Source organism: Choloepus didactylus, chromosome 10, assembly GCF_015220235.1.
Source record: "Choloepus didactylus isolate mChoDid1 chromosome 10, mChoDid1.pri, whole genome shotgun sequence".
Lineage (NCBI taxonomy): Eukaryota > Metazoa > Chordata > Mammalia > Pilosa > Megalonychidae > Choloepus > Choloepus didactylus.
The window spans coordinates 88,081,865-88,097,186 of NC_051316.1; the positions used below are offsets into that span (position 1 = coordinate 88,081,865).

At 45.9% G+C, this 15,322-nt stretch overlaps 1 protein-coding gene across 2 annotated transcripts in view; it reads left to right on the forward strand.

Annotated features, from left to right (window-relative positions):
• Positions 1-4,889: 4,889 nt before the first annotated feature.
• The window catches only part of LOC119504763 (stimulated by retinoic acid gene 6 protein-like), a 53,068-nt gene continuing 42,635 nt past the window's right edge, over positions 4,890-15,322 (forward strand). For both annotated transcript variants that reach the window (XM_037797291.1, XM_037797292.1), the window contains exon 1: positions 4,890-5,011. In XM_037797291.1, the coding sequence (XP_037653219.1) occupies positions 4,992-5,011 (20 nt within the window). In that variant the 5' untranslated portion in view covers positions 4,890-4,991. The remainder of the gene's footprint in view (positions 5,012-15,322) is intronic.

Sequence of the window (15,322 nt, forward strand, 5' to 3'; positions counted from 1 at the left end):
TTCCCTTCATTCAAGAGGCTCTGGATCTGTAAACTGTCTCAAGTCTGGGAATTGATTAAGGGGCCGTGACTCTCTGTTTTTGTAATTCAAGGGAGATTTTTGTTCACGTGGCCTAGAATTCTTCTGCTTATATAGTTCAAACAAGAATTTAGTCGATTGCCCATCTATTTTACTACTTGGTACTCCATGATCCACTAGCCAACGCCATAAGTCTCTGCGAGTCATATTATTTTGATTTCTGCTTTGAGCCTGTTTTCCATTATGGTAGCCCTGTCCACCTTGTCTGTGGTGATTAACTGTAGCCACTTGGCTTCTGCTGACTCAGGACCCGATTATCCCCATTGTGTTTAAGGATTCCAGTTCAGTGACAGCAATTCCTACAGTAATATCTGACCTACAGAGAAGGGCGACTACAGAGCTCTTCAGGGATGATGGAGCTAGTTTCACAAATTTATTCCTCACAGTCCTGGTAAAAGGTGTGTCCTCTGGACATTCCAGAACTGTGTGAGCAGGTTTTCCATGATAAATCCACTCTAACATTCCAATCTCTCTAAGCCTTTGAATCCCCTCCTCCACATTATACCAGGGCAGTTCTGGCATTTCAACTTCTGGTAATGCCGGCCACCTTTTGATCCATGTTTCAGCCAGCCACCCAAACAAACTGTTAACACCCTTTCTAACCCCTTGAGCTACAACATTGAATGCAGAATCTCTGCTTAGTGGGCCCATATCAGTAAATTCAGCCTGATCCAACCTTATATTCCTTCCGCCATTATCCCACACTCTCAATATCCATTCCCACACATATTTCCCTGGTTTCTGTCTGTATAAGTTGGAAAACTCATACAGTTCTTTTGGAGTATAGCGTACTTCCTCATGGGTCACACTTTGTACCTCACCCTTTGGGGCTTGTTGGGACTTGAGCCTAGATATAGGTCTTGAAGCAAAAACTGGTGGTGGGGGTGGGTCACGAAAAGAGTTAGAATTATCTCTCAAGCCATTCACCTCAGGGCACTCTGTTGCATTTTCATCTCTTAAAACAGGATTAGTCTCTCCAGACGAAAGAGTGAGGGCTGCTTCCTCAGGGGAGGTGATTACAAGATTAGCAGGCATTGAAGGGTCAATCTCTTTAGGTGGGAGTTGCGTGGCAGGCTCCTTAGGGCAGACTGGAGGCAGAGAAGCTGTTTCCCCAAAACAGCCCTCTACAGGTAAATCTAACAATGACCCAGCAGAATCCAGGGTTCCAATGTCCTCACTGTCATTATTATCAATCCATATGTCTCCATCCCAAGTTTCTGGGTCCCATTCTTTTCCAATCAATGCCTTTACTTTAACAGCAGACACCCTGAGAGGTTGAGATTTTAGTTTACGCTGTAAATGTGCTACTCGCACAATAAGAGACTGCGTCTGATTTTCAGAAACCTCCAGTCTGCGGGCACAGGAAATAAGATTTTCTTTCAGGGCACAGATGGAACTCTTTACATCTGTCATACGGCATTCAAGTTTTGAATTTGAAGCCTTTAGCTCATCCCTTTCTCTTACAACTGTATCCAAAGTATCTAAGAGCAGCCAGCCAACATCATTATACTTCTTAATACTGCAAAACTCTGTGAAAGTGTCGAAAACGCTGTCACCCAGAGCCTCGCTTCGTACTAGAGCACAATTAGGAGAATCAAATGGTGCTATTTTGCGTATTTCCTTTGCCAACTCCTGCCATGGACTCTTAGTACCCTCTTGATTATTGGAAATAGAGTCATTAGTGCCTCTGAATCTAATCAGAGCAGAAAACAAGTTGTAAAAGCCCATTTTAAGATTCCGTTTCTCAAGAACCACTCTCGGTACCAAGTTGTATTAGTTAGGGTTCTCCTTGGAAACAGAATCAATGAGAGATGTCTCTTATTATCAAATTGTAAAAGTGACTCACGCAACTGCGGGAGCGCACGAGTCCAAATTCTGCAGAGCCGTCAACAAGCTGTCAACTCCAAGGAAGACGTCCGACGAACTCCTCGGGAAACGAACCGACAACTTTGACGAACTCCTCAGGAAACGAACCGGCAACTTTGACGAACTCCTCAGGAAACGAACTGGCAACTTCGACGAGCTCCCCAGGAAAAGCTTCACTGAGCAGAAGAAGAAGTGAAGGTTCTCTAACCGTCCGGCTTATAAGCCTCCAACTGATCACCCGGACCAAATCCAGCCAATTGCATTCTCTCACTGTGGAAGCACGCCCCTTGATGAGTCATCAGTCAGCTGCAGTCAATTGACTGATGATCCGACAAACCAACCAGCCTCAAATAGCCTCACAGGAATCGTCAGGCCAGTGCCCGCTTGACCAGACAGCTAGGCCACCTAGCCAAGTTGACACATGAACCCAACCATCACATGAGTCCTGGGAATGAGCCTGGACCCGGCATCTTGGGATTGAGAATATCTTCTTAACCAAAAGGGGGATGCGAGATGAAATGAAATAAAGCTTCAGTAGCTGAGAGATTTCAAATGGAGTCGAGTGGTTTCTCTGGTGGACTTCCTTATGCACTATATAGATAACACTTTTTTAGGTTTTAATGTATTGGAATAGCTAGAAGTAAATACCTGAAACTACCAAACTCCAACCCAGTAGCCTTGACTCTTGAAGATGATTGTATAACAATGCAGCTTACAAGGGGTGGCAGTGTGATTGTGAAAACCTTGTGGATCACACTCCCTTTATCCAGTGTTTGGATGGATGAGTAAATAAATGGGGACAAAAACTAAATGAAAAATAGGGTGGGGTGGGGGGGGATGATTTGGGTGTTCTTTTTTCTTTTTCTTTTTTATTCTTATTCTGACTCTGGTATAAGGAAAATGTTCAAAAATAGATTGGGATGATGGCTGGGTGATGATGGTACTGTGAACAGCTGATTGTACACGATGGATGATCGTATGGTATGTGAATATATCTCATTAAAACTGAATTTAAAAAATAAAATTAAACATAAAAAAAGGCTTGTATAAGTTAGAATGGCAGAAAGAAATTAAATATTGAAATGTTCTAGGGATATATATAAAAGTCTACATCTGGACTTAACACCAAAATGAGGAAGTGTGAGAAAGGGGAAATGAAATCTGCAGCATGGGGTTGCCACAAGGTTCAAAAGAGGTCATATCTGGAGCATAATAGCTCCTTAGGCCCTAATAAGGTAATAACCCTGAGATTTTCCTGAACGTAAGCATTTTAGAACAAATGTCTCAGCTTTTCTCTCACTTTAAAGTGGCTATGACTCTTGGAATCAATAATGAGGGATTCTGGAATTGTGAGCCAAAATGCCTTTTCTAACAAGACCATAATCAGTCAAGAATTTAAAATATCCTTTTGAAGCCTGGGCAAGGGAGACAGGAAGCACCTGGCAGTTGTTCACTTCTGGAAGAGAGAGCCATCTCCGTGTGCCTGGAAAGAGAAAGAGCTTTGCAGTCCTTTTCTCTGAATTAGATGGGATAGATGCACTAAGAACTAACTCTTCCAGTGAATGAGAGGGCCTGGTTTCAGAGGAAATGCACTTACAGTATTTCTTTGTTTCTAGGCATCCAGTAAGGAGTGTCTACTGTACTCAATCTTCGTATTTCTCTGGCTTTTTCATCTTTGTTTCATCATTTTCAGTCTCCTGAACAAGACTTTATGAGCTTCCTCTGTGTTCCAGACATTGTACTGAATCAGATCTAGTCCTAGCGTCCAAGCTGCTCTGATTTAGTAGGGGAGCCAGGACCAGGACAAAATGAATTGTTACGAGACAGTATTCTCAGCATCCCAGACAGCACCTGGCACACAGAGGCACCCGATAATAACTAATGTTCACTGAGAACCTACTATGTGCCAAGCACCCTTCTAGGCGCTTTATATGTATTATTTCATTTAAACCTTACATGTCCATGAAGTAGGTATAGTTCAGTTCAGATAAAAAGGAGGCTCAAAGAGGTTAACAATGTGACTTGTCCAAAGTTATTTATTCAGCTAGTAAATGGTGAAGTTGACCCCAAAGTCCACACTCTGAACCTCTGTGCCGTATTGCTTCTCAATAAACATTTTAAATGAACAATAGAACTTTATCTTTGTTCACAGAGCAGCCCACATAGAGGGCAGCTTCCTCTACAAGGTGATTCAGGGACCCAGACCCCTTCCACCTGGTGATCCCACTTACTTTGGGGCCTTGGAGTCTGGTAGTGGAGAAAGAAAAGGTAGAAAAGACACCCTGACTTCCTAATTGCCTTGGCTCAGAAGTAACTCCTATCACTTCTGCTCACACTCCAATGAGGAGACTTAGCCCCATGGTAGCTTCTAGGTAGGAGGGGCTTGGACGTGGGGAGTACAGCCCCTGCCTGGGCAGGTCCTTCTTAGCAACAGCCTTACTCTGTGCAAGGGAAGCAGGAATTCCTGGTGGGCAGCTCACCAGCCCACCACATGGGTAGCTTCAGTTTTGATCTCGTCTGCAGCCCCTTCTCCCAGCAAATGTGCTGCCTTGTCTCAGAGGACAATCTTGAAGCTAGCAGTCTTAGTTTATTGCCTTGAGGCAGAGTGCTAGTTTACTGCCTCTAGTAATCTTTTACAGTCAGACCAAGGGGCCTCAACTGCTAGGCAAAGCTCAGACAGCTCAGCACCCTGCCTCCTTGTGCTCACAGCAGGGGGTCAAAGAGACAGCAAGAGCCCAGGGGAGAGGAAATAAGGAGAAAGTTCCTGCTTTTACAGGTTGTGTATAGGAGGAAGACCAGAAGAATAGTAAACAGTGTTCTTAAATGAGGTTGAGGGCACTGCTTTTATTTTGCTGGTAAATCTTTGACTGGATGTTTATCTTTTTTTTTTTTTTTTTTTTTTTTTTGTGCTGTGAGGAGAACTGGGCAGAACCCCAGAACATCAGAAGCAGTTATAACCAACATCCAGGAGGAGCCCCAAGAAGGATTCAGAGAAGCTTCGTTTGCCAGCGAATTGGTCACTGGGGCTGCAGCGCTTCCACCCCAAGATGCTGTCCACCGGGGCAAGGTGAGTTTAGGAGTCAGGCCTGAGACCGGTCACGCTGGACGACCCCATGTTCTGGCAACTTTCTCCTTTGGTGCTGTAGCTTACTGGATGCTGGGAGAAAGGCGAGGTTGGCTAATCTGTGAGTGGTCCTGCCAAGATGGAAGAGCTATGGGTGGGGATCCTGAACACTGGGCTCCTCGGTCAGTGAATAGACTTCTGTTTGTCTTTAATTCAAAGCCACGGAGTGGAGTGGAAATATCTCGGCCTGGTGTTAGAGGGCCAGTTTTGAATCCTGGCTCTGCCGGGTTTTAGTTCTGCAGTTTCCAGCAAAGCTTAAATGCCAGAGTCTCAGTTTCCTCATCTCTAAATCAAGTCTAGTAAGTCCTGTCCTACCTTACCCACAGCTTTGTGAGGATCATATGAGAATAAGAATGTGGACAGAATGCCCAGTCGCTAAGAATTAAGAATTCAGACTCAAACATCTAAAAATTTAAGGCCTGAGACTGCAAGTGCTATTCCAAAATATAACAAATAATAGATCCTTCACCCTCATGTGTCATATTACATCTGTTCAGAATGCTGAGATGATGTGGAGGAAAAAAGAAATAAAAGAGGACATAAAAACACGGGCAGGCATGACAAGGGAGGCCTGGGAAAAGGAGGAGCCTGAGAGCAGTGGATGGAAAAAGATGTGGCAGGAAACAGGGGCAGCCTGAAAGACAGGTGGACGGCGGGGGTGGTGGTGGCATGGAACTGGAGAGCCTGAGAGAATCGGTCCCTTCTTCCCCCTCTCTCTGGTTGGGCTGGGAGAGAAAGGGAAAAACTCAGAGGCAACAGGGAAGAGATGCGGTCAGATGTGGGTTTTAGAGGGGGAAGTGCCACAGGAGGGAAGTACTGCAATAGTCCAGGCACAGATGATGGTAGACCACGTGGTGGCTGAGGGGATGGAGAGACGTGGCTGGATTCGGCAGGTATTGGAGAGGTTGGATGGACCAGGCTCAATGTGAATTGGAGAGGAAGGGGTTGAGGCCGACTCTGGGACTCTGGCTTGGACTAATGGGTGGATGGTGATATTCCTGGGATGAGGACACCCCCAAGGAGAAGCAGGTTGGAGGGGGCATGCAGTTGGCACATGTCCCCATCCAAAAAGAGATGACCAGGAGGCAGGCAATTGGCCTGATGGGTCTGGAATCAGAAGAGAAGTCAGGGCCCAAAGGATACAGCCCAGCCCTTGGTGCCACCTGTGCCTTCTGGGCTCTTGACATTCGTTTGAAGTTCCTGCCCTGCTCCCTAAGGACTCCCATTCCTCCCTCCTGGACTTCTTCTCCATGCTGGTTGTCTCCCTGGACACAGTCTGGACTGGCAGGGTCATTTCTCATGGGGCAGGGCTGTCAGCATCTGAGCATGTTGTTGTCTGACCACGGCAGAGTAGGGGGTCACTGTCCCCTCTGAGGACCCCGGGCATGGAGCCTCAATTAATGCCTTAATGTAAATTAGTCTCTGAATATGTTTCCTGTTTAGGAAATACTAAGAAGGGTACAAATTCCAGCTCTGCCCCACTAGCTTAGGGACTTTGGCATTTACTTAACCTCCCTAAGCCTGTTTCCTCTTCTCTACAGTGGGAATAATGACAGCATGTGCTGCAGGGCTGTGGAAGGGCTGAGAGAGATAAGGATTATAAGGAGGAGAACCCCATGTCTGCACATGGTAAACACTGGATACCTGATAGCTGTCATTACTGTTATTTTTATTAAGTGAAAGACACTTCAATGATTGTCTTGTTTCATCTATACCCCATCCACTCCTCTCCCCCAGACAGCCTATTATTGCATCGTGGATTTCATTTTTGAAAGGAAGTTTGCTTCCCCCTGTTGAATTCTGAAGGTGGTGCACAATGACCTGTTGCACAAATCCATACTCACACCTTCACAAGCCCCTGGGATTCTCTTGTCCTTGTTCTGGGGGAGCTCAGCCTGTCTTTGCCATAGGAGCAGAAAATTACGCTGAAGGGTCGTATAGTAGGAAAGAAGTTCCATGATTGTCCCAGATTGTCAGGGTCCAAATCCTGTCCCCTCAGCACCCACTTACTAGTGACATAAGTTTAGATGAGGTTTTGGATCTTTGGTGCCTCAGTGTCCTCATCTGGGAATTGGGGTAAGAGTCCCTCACTCATAGGATTGCTGGGAGGTGGAAATTAGTTAATAGATGTGTAGTCCCCAGAATATAGCTTGACGCGTTGTTGGCCCTTGAGAAATGCTGGCTTTCCATCCCTCCACTTAGGGAACATGAGTCATCGGCGAGCACCTGCTGTTGCCAGATGTTGGGCCAGGAGCTGGGCACAGAGACAAATGAGAAGGGTCTCACCGTTGAGGCGCTCCCCATCTCGGGGCACAGGGGGACACAGACCCATGAAAAGACAGTTCCCAACAGGGTGCTGGCTGCTGTGACTGTGGGCAGTGTTCATGGTTCCGAGCAGTCTGCCTCACTACACAAGTGGCCACACTGACACCCATGGGTCCCCTGAGCCCACGAGCCACGGGACCTACCAGCAGAGCTGGGATGGACTGGAAGGGTTTCTCCTGGCCAGGCCTCCTCACTCAAGGGCCTCCGGGGGGCTGATGGCTCTGCAGGGCAGCTGGGCCGTTCTGGGCAAAGGTGCAATGCTCTGGGCTGCCCCTCTGGTGGAAGCCAGGGGTACCAGCCCGGCTGGCCACGACACTCACCAGGCTGAGGCCAGGAGAACAGAAGGCAGGTCCTCTGAGCAACAGCCGAGGTTCCGGCTGCTCTGCCTAGAGAAGGGCTGACCCAAGACACTCTGGGTACAAAGGAGCAGGCAGCCTCTGGGGTCTGAGGAGGTAGAAACACAACCACGGAGGACCCCGTTTCAGCTCGACAAAAGGAAAAACCATTTTCTTTGGTCAGAGCTGTCCCAAAGCAGGGAAGGGGTGGGAAAAGAGCAGCAATGCTCGTCCAGCCCCTCTGTGGGCCTCTGACTCTATTACAGCTAATGCCCACTGTGCCCTGGGATGGAGGCATTGGATCCACTGTAAGGATGAGGGGCCCACACCGCTGGTGAGGCACAGAGCTGGGATTTGCCCCCAGAGCTGCCAGCCTGCAAAGCCAGGGCTTTTCCAAGACACTGGGCCTCGCTGACTCAGTTAGATGCCTTGGGAGGGAGAGGGTCTGCACCATCAGAGGTGCCCACTCGGGGCTTCGTGGGTGCCCAGTGTGTGTGCAGGAGGACGCTCAGCATCAGGTGAGCTGGATTCGAGAGCCTTTAAGAGACCAGTCCTGACTCTCAATGATCCCACGACCAGGGGTGGAAGAGGGCGTTTTACGTCACGGGCGGACAAGGATGTACGTAGACCAAGTTCACACAGTACAGTGTGTTTCCCTCTTTCACCTTCTTCCTCCCTCCCTCCCTCTCCCCACTCCCCTCCTTCCCTTCCTTCCATCTTTTCTCACTCATTCATTCAGGAGACACTTACCTGGCCTTACTTTGTACCTAGTCCCAGGTCAGAAGCTGGGGGTAGAGGTGAGGCAGGGGGTGGTTGTAGTTAAATCACACATTTTTCTGGCTTTTGAAAAACCCACAGCCTAAAAGTGAGAGATTAGACATGAAAAATATGCCTCTAACATGAAGCAGCAGGGCTCAGGGCCAGAGAGCTCCGGAGGCCTCTGGAGGAAGGAGGTAGCAGGGCCTCTTGAATAGGGGAGGGGACAGTAACCTGGGAGCCCGGGAGAGGAGTGGGGACTGTTGCCACAGTCCAGGAGGGGAGCTGAAGTTCCCAGGTGGCCTCACCTGGATCTGAGCAAGTCGTGGTGTGTAGGTGCCCCACAGCTCTTACACAAATGCTTTCTGAGTGTGTCGTCAAAGCAGTCAGCTATTTTCAAACCGCTAGTCAAACCTATTAGTGGGTTGCAAAGCTAATTTAGTGGTTATGATCAGCATTTTACAAAATGGAATGAAACAGAAGAGAAATGAGTGGAATCAAATTATAAATACTGAGGGTACTGTGCATATTGAGGTTATTATCTTGTGAAAACTTTTACACACACACACACATCTGAGCTGGGCCATAGCTGTAATGTGTATTTGATCGTAACTGTGACTTGTAGTAAGAAAACCTAAAGACACTGATCTGATCCAGTCACCTCATCTCACAGAGGAGGGAAAGCACTCACGCAGCACAGAGCTTTGAGAGAGGAGGATGGGGTGGGGCAGCGACTCGTCCTCTGTTCTTTTCCCTAAAGCATAATTCACACTCACTCTGGGCAATAACTGGCTCCCTGAAAACAACCCCACCACATATACGTACTTAAGTTTATTGTAAATTAAACTGATATAGGGGTTGTGTCACAAACAGTTTACAAATAATAAAATATACAAAGCTCTTTACGATAAATTCCATTTAGCCAATTAATTCTCACACAGCGCTTTCATGGATTTTTGCCAAACCCTTATCAGTAGCCAATTTGTAGTTATGATTGAAGAATGAGTATGGTTCAGACATGAAGGTTGGTTGGTGTTTTCTTTTACGTTAATGAGTAAGATAAATGTGAAACAGCAGAACTTCACTCATCTTTGCTGAACTGGATAAAACCTTTTGAATCCTGGAAGAATAGCCACACCTCTTTTTCATTTTTTGCTATTCACAATATAATAGCTACAAACATAACATGCGGGGTTTTTTATATGCATTTTTAACATTTTCTCCACCACTTTAAAGACAATTCACAAAAGAATGCATCAACCCTGACCAGCAGTGTTTGCCTATTTCCATGCTGTAGTTGCTCCCAGCATGGCCGATTTTAAGCCACCAACGTCTGTCACTAAACAAGGAGTTGGGAAGAGCTAGGCAGTAGTGCACCATTAGATAGTATTTCCACATCCAGATACAGAAGACACAAATAGCCTCAAAAGCATAGTTAATAGTAAAAGGGAACAAAATAATTAGGAAGTAATGAGTTTTGAGTCTTTATCATCTTTGTGTTTAATATAACTTATATAATTATACATGTTTATATACTTTAACATCGACTATTTAACAACTGTGTCGTGGCCCATGAGGGCTTTGCCAGTCCAGAGGCCAAAGAAGACACCGGGCATTTTCTGATACATGAACTTTTATTCAGTGCTTACCAACAGGGTGAGAAGTCACGGAGAGATCAAGTCGGCTCTCTCAAGCCAGGAGGGCATCGCATTTGCAGGGAAGTTGACCACACAATTAAAGAGGACAAGAAGCCAGTTATAGGGTTTTAAAACAAAGACATTCCTAAGGGTGGGAGAGCATAGAGGCAGGAACAGGGTCCTGTGACATGGGAGTGATGCAGGAAGGAGAGAATTATAGGATGGGGCTTTGTAGATAACCAGAAGAGTGGTAACACTTGGGAGCCAGGAAGCAGGTAGACTAGATTAACATATGAGAGCAGGAGGTCTGGGGTACATTTACATCTTTTGTGAGACCAAGAGTTTCTCACCTCCTGTGTACTTCCCATTTCACATTTAAAGTTACACTTTAAGGTTAATTTACCCTTTTCCCTTTACTTGCTTACAAAGATGGTAGGTTAAACATTAGCTGCCCAGGTCATGCAGGCTGCTGTGCGCCGAGGACCACAGGCCCATTCTGTTCAGGCCAGGGGCTGCCACAGTCCACCCCCACACAACAGTTTGCATTGACCATAGGACAGACTTTACATCCACAATTCACAACAACAATACAATAAACAACACAGTATTAATATACTGGTACAGAGAGATAATAAACCTATTAGCAAGTGGTACTATGGCCAAGTTAATGAGTTCCACCATTTAGACAAGAGGATCATTAGATAAATGATCGCTACTTTGTATGTGATTTTGCATATGATCAAGTGTGGGTTACATTTTGTGAATTACCAGGCACATACATACAACATTGAATATTAATTAGAGCACAAGTACCACCTGGGGCTAAAAATAGCTAAAGGATAAAACTACCAGTCAGTCTGCTTTATTCTATATCTAGTTCTAACCATTTTCTAACTTTGACCACAGAAATAAATTTCCCTTTCCACCAACCTTCTGCAACTTTTCATATTCATTGAGGTTTTGTTCCACATCCTTTCTTTTTTCCTATAAGCCGTGCACAATTGCTCTTCCAAAGGGCCATATCTGAGTTCTGTGCCCTTCCATAGTTGGGACCAGAATCTAATAGGTACACATTTAGTCTGTTGCCTTTGCCACAAACCCCACCCAAAGCCAATATTGGCACTGGCCACATCCAATTCACAGGGTATATCAGGGTCCACCCCCCTTAAAGCCTGTGCTTGTGCAATAGTTCGCTTAGCCTTTTTAAAAACAGCCCGCTGTGGAAAATCCCACTCCCACGCTTTTCCTTTTCTAATTAGGATGTACAAATGTTTTAAAATTCATACTAAATAGAGTATACACACTTTCCAGTAACTTAATGTACCAAGAAAAGCTATCAACTGTTCAGAAGTAAGCAATGTGGGATAACTTTGTATTTTAACAACAACTGAAGGAATAGCCTTAGTTTTACCCAACCAGACAATACCCAAGAACTTGATAGAGTAGTCAGGCTCTTCTGGAGGTTTCCACATTTGAAGGTATCCTTGTGGAAGCACAGCAAATGTCCATTGTTGTTTTCCCCATGTGAGGGCTAACACAGGTTGACTGGAAGAATCTAAAATGCTGCTAAATAACATATTAGCAAGGTTTAACACAAAGTTAAATTGGCTTAATTGAGTACTCATATTCTGCAACAAGGCAGCATTCCACCTCCCTACAACCCCACTGCGGCAGGGTTGATTGAAAGAATCCATCCAGAGGAACGCTAAAGAAGGCATTAGCGAGATCTAACACAAAATGAAACAGGCCTAACTTTGTGCTGATATCTTGGAGCAATGTGGTGATGTTTGGCACAGCTGCAAACAAAGATGTTACCTTATTTATCCCTCTAATCAATAGTCATCCTCCAAGAGCCATTAGACTTCTTTACTGGTGGGGTGAAGGGCTCTCTGCAGGTATTGTGTGTTTGAGCAGCCCTTTTTTCTGAGGTCTTAGTGCCTAGCTTAACAAACCTTTGCTCCTTAGGTAATTTACTCCACAATTTATGGGATAAGTTCCCTTCCTTTGCATTGCTTTAACAGCCAATTAAAAAGTGAGTGGGTCTTGATGTTAGTTCCCAGAGAGTACTGAGGCTGCCACAGGGGAGGGTGAGTGGAGATTGTGGCCAGTTTGCTTATCTCATGCCCAACAAACAAGGTGCTGTCTGCTCCCCTATCCCATAGCCATAGCAACCTGTTCACTAACAGCTCTCTAGGTTTTTGTTGATATTGTTTACTAATATTTCTTAATTTGGCCAGGGAAAACTCCTGAGATTGAATGAGCTCCTTTTGGTTAGGAGCTGCAACTACTGCCCTGCCCTCTTCCCTCCTAGGGAATTTCCTCTGTTTTAACCCTTTGTTGACCCAGATGTTGAGCGTGCTTACTTTCCTTAGTTTTAATTTCCCAGTCAGACTGGGGCTTATGATCTTTTGATGAGGAATTAACAAGGTCCCAATTAGGGGAAGCTAGGTTACACCTAACTTTCCCTTTGGGCAGCTTATGCCCTCTTACTTTAGTGTGTTGGCAGGACAGTATTTCTAAACTTTTGTCCAGAGCATTTTTCAATTCTGCTTGTGCTAGCTTTATATCTCTTTCTAGCTTTAATTTATCTTCCAGGTGGCTTACAACCATTTTGCTGCTAAAACTTCCTCAGTAGCGGCACGTACAGCCTCTAACAATGGCCAGCCCACCACAGCCGCAATCTGGCAGCCCTTTTTTTTTCTGAATCCTCAGTGCTCCTGCGGCCTGCTGCTGGATGGCTATTAGTCCAGCCAGAGAGTTATAAACATTTCCTTACTCCCTCAGCAGTTTCCACTCATCTAGGAGGGTAGCCACCAACCTCGCACAGACATCCATTTATCCGGGAGGGTGGGCATCCCTCCCCACATAGACGTCGCAGGCCACCTGGTATCCCGCCCAGGACTTCTCCTTTCCCTTTCCCAAGTTCAGTTATCAATGCCTGGGATTTCTTTAGTCTCTGGACTGGCGGCTATTTGATTCTCCTGGCTGGCTCTGCCATGAGGGCTTTGCCAGTGCAGAGGCCAAAGAAGACACCAGGCATTTTCTGATACATGAACTTTTATTCAGGGCTTACCAACAGGATGAGAAGTTGCGGAGAGATCATGACGGCTCTCTCGGGCTGGGAGGGCATCGCATTCGCAGGGAAGTTGACCACACAATTAAAGAGGACAGAAAGCCAGTTATAAGGGTTTAAAACAAAGACATTCCTAAGGGTGGGAGAGCACAGATGTGGGAACAGGGTCCTGTGACATGGGGGTGATGTAGGAAGGAGAGAATTGTAAGATCGGTCTTTGTAGATAACTAGAAGAGTGATAACACTTGGGAGCCAGGAAGCAGGTAGACTAGATTAACATTTGAGAGCAGGAGGTCTGGGGTACATTTACATCTTGCTCTTTTGTGAGACCAAGAGTTTCTGACCTCCTGCTTTCTTCCTGTTTCATGTTTTAAAGTTACATTTTAAGGTTAATTTACCCTTTTCTCTTTACTGGCTTACAAAGATGATAGTTTAAACATTAGCTGCCTAAGTCACGGAGACTGCTGTGCACCAAGGTCCTCAGGCCTCTTCTATTCAGGCCAGGGGCTGCCACAAACTGCCTTACAAAATTCCTGATAATTTGATAGTTGGTACTTCCAAGTTGGTACATCAGCACGCCATGCATCTGCATCAGAACCCCAAAGCAGGATTCTAGGGAGGTTGTCTGGAGTCAGCAATTCATGGGGTTCACAAAGGCAAGTCAGGACTGTTCCAGAATCAGATATTCCAATATGCAGGCTGCTGCACTGCCAGAGGTACCACTGGAATGGACGCGTGCACACATGTGGACATGTCCACACAAACACACGTGTGCACACACATATATGTACACACACATACACAGGCAAACATGTGCACACACATGCACACAGACACACACCTTTTCCTTCTTCTCTAATCCTTCTCTGCACTAAGAAGTGGGAACAAATTTCCTTCTGCTGCCTGCAAGTTGGCCAGCGCCCTGCTCACTGAGCTCACTGAGCTGGCCCTGAACTAGGGCTGACCTGCATGACACTGACTGGTCACTCCCTTCTCTGGGCCTCAGTTTCCTGAGGAAAGTTTCCATTCAATTTAATAAACATTCCCTGAGCCTTTCTGTGCCAGGCACGGTCTGGCCTCTGGGGATCCTGGATGAGTCATATACAGCTCAGAGGTCAGGGAACTCTAAGTCATGAGCCGCAGCTCGTGAGAAACAGGGGCACCTGGGTGAGTTACCAAACCTCTCCTGACTTCAGTTTCCTCATTTTAAAAAGGGGATGATGCAACCTACCTTAACAAGGTATTTGTAAAGATTAAATGAGGATAATATAAAATAGCAGAGAGCCTAGGACATAGTGACACACGATAAAGTGACATCAATCAATGAAAGCTGTTATCATGTGTTCACCTGATTGCTTTGGAATGATAATGTTGGACCAAAGGAAGCAGACGACTGTGGGAGCACAGAGTCACACCCCTCCCCTGCAGCATGGGGAGCTGGGGGAGGCAGCTGCAAATACAGATCACCTGCACTCTGGGCTCAGCGCTCTGGGCCTCTCCTTAGATTGGCCCCCATAGCTCTCCCCACCACCCAACAAATTTTTAGCAATGGAAAATCTGTAAGTTTTGCCCTATCATGAACAGACCTTGCCTGTTTTCACTTTAGGCTGATTTCATGACTTCTTCCCTTTAGAATGATGTTTAATTGCTCTTGGACACATTCAGTCTTAGTCTTGGTTAAAAGCAACCCAGCCATTCATTTAACTGGTGCTGATTGCTTTCTGCTTTGTCAGGCACTGTTCTAAGCGCTGGGGAGAGATATGCAGCTGTCAAGCAATACAGCTCTCTTGTACAGACAAGGAAAATTCAGGAAAAACGTTTTAAAAAGTCAAATGACCTCTAATCCCACCACCCAGAAATAACCATTGTTAACAACTGGGTCTCTTAATATTTTATAACCATCTTTTTTTTTTTTTTTTTTTAACTTAACACTATACCATGAGCACATTCCTAAGCTATCATCCGTTTTAGGTGGGTCTTCTAACACTGGAGAGCACTGCCCTGTAGAAGCAGTTTACCCTGCAACAAATCTACCCAAGCAGCCCTGGGCTCACCAGGATGCAGTATGGGCCTCAGAGTTCAAGAAGTGGGTCCTGCTGGCCTTCTTAAGTGGGCTGACCCCATCGCT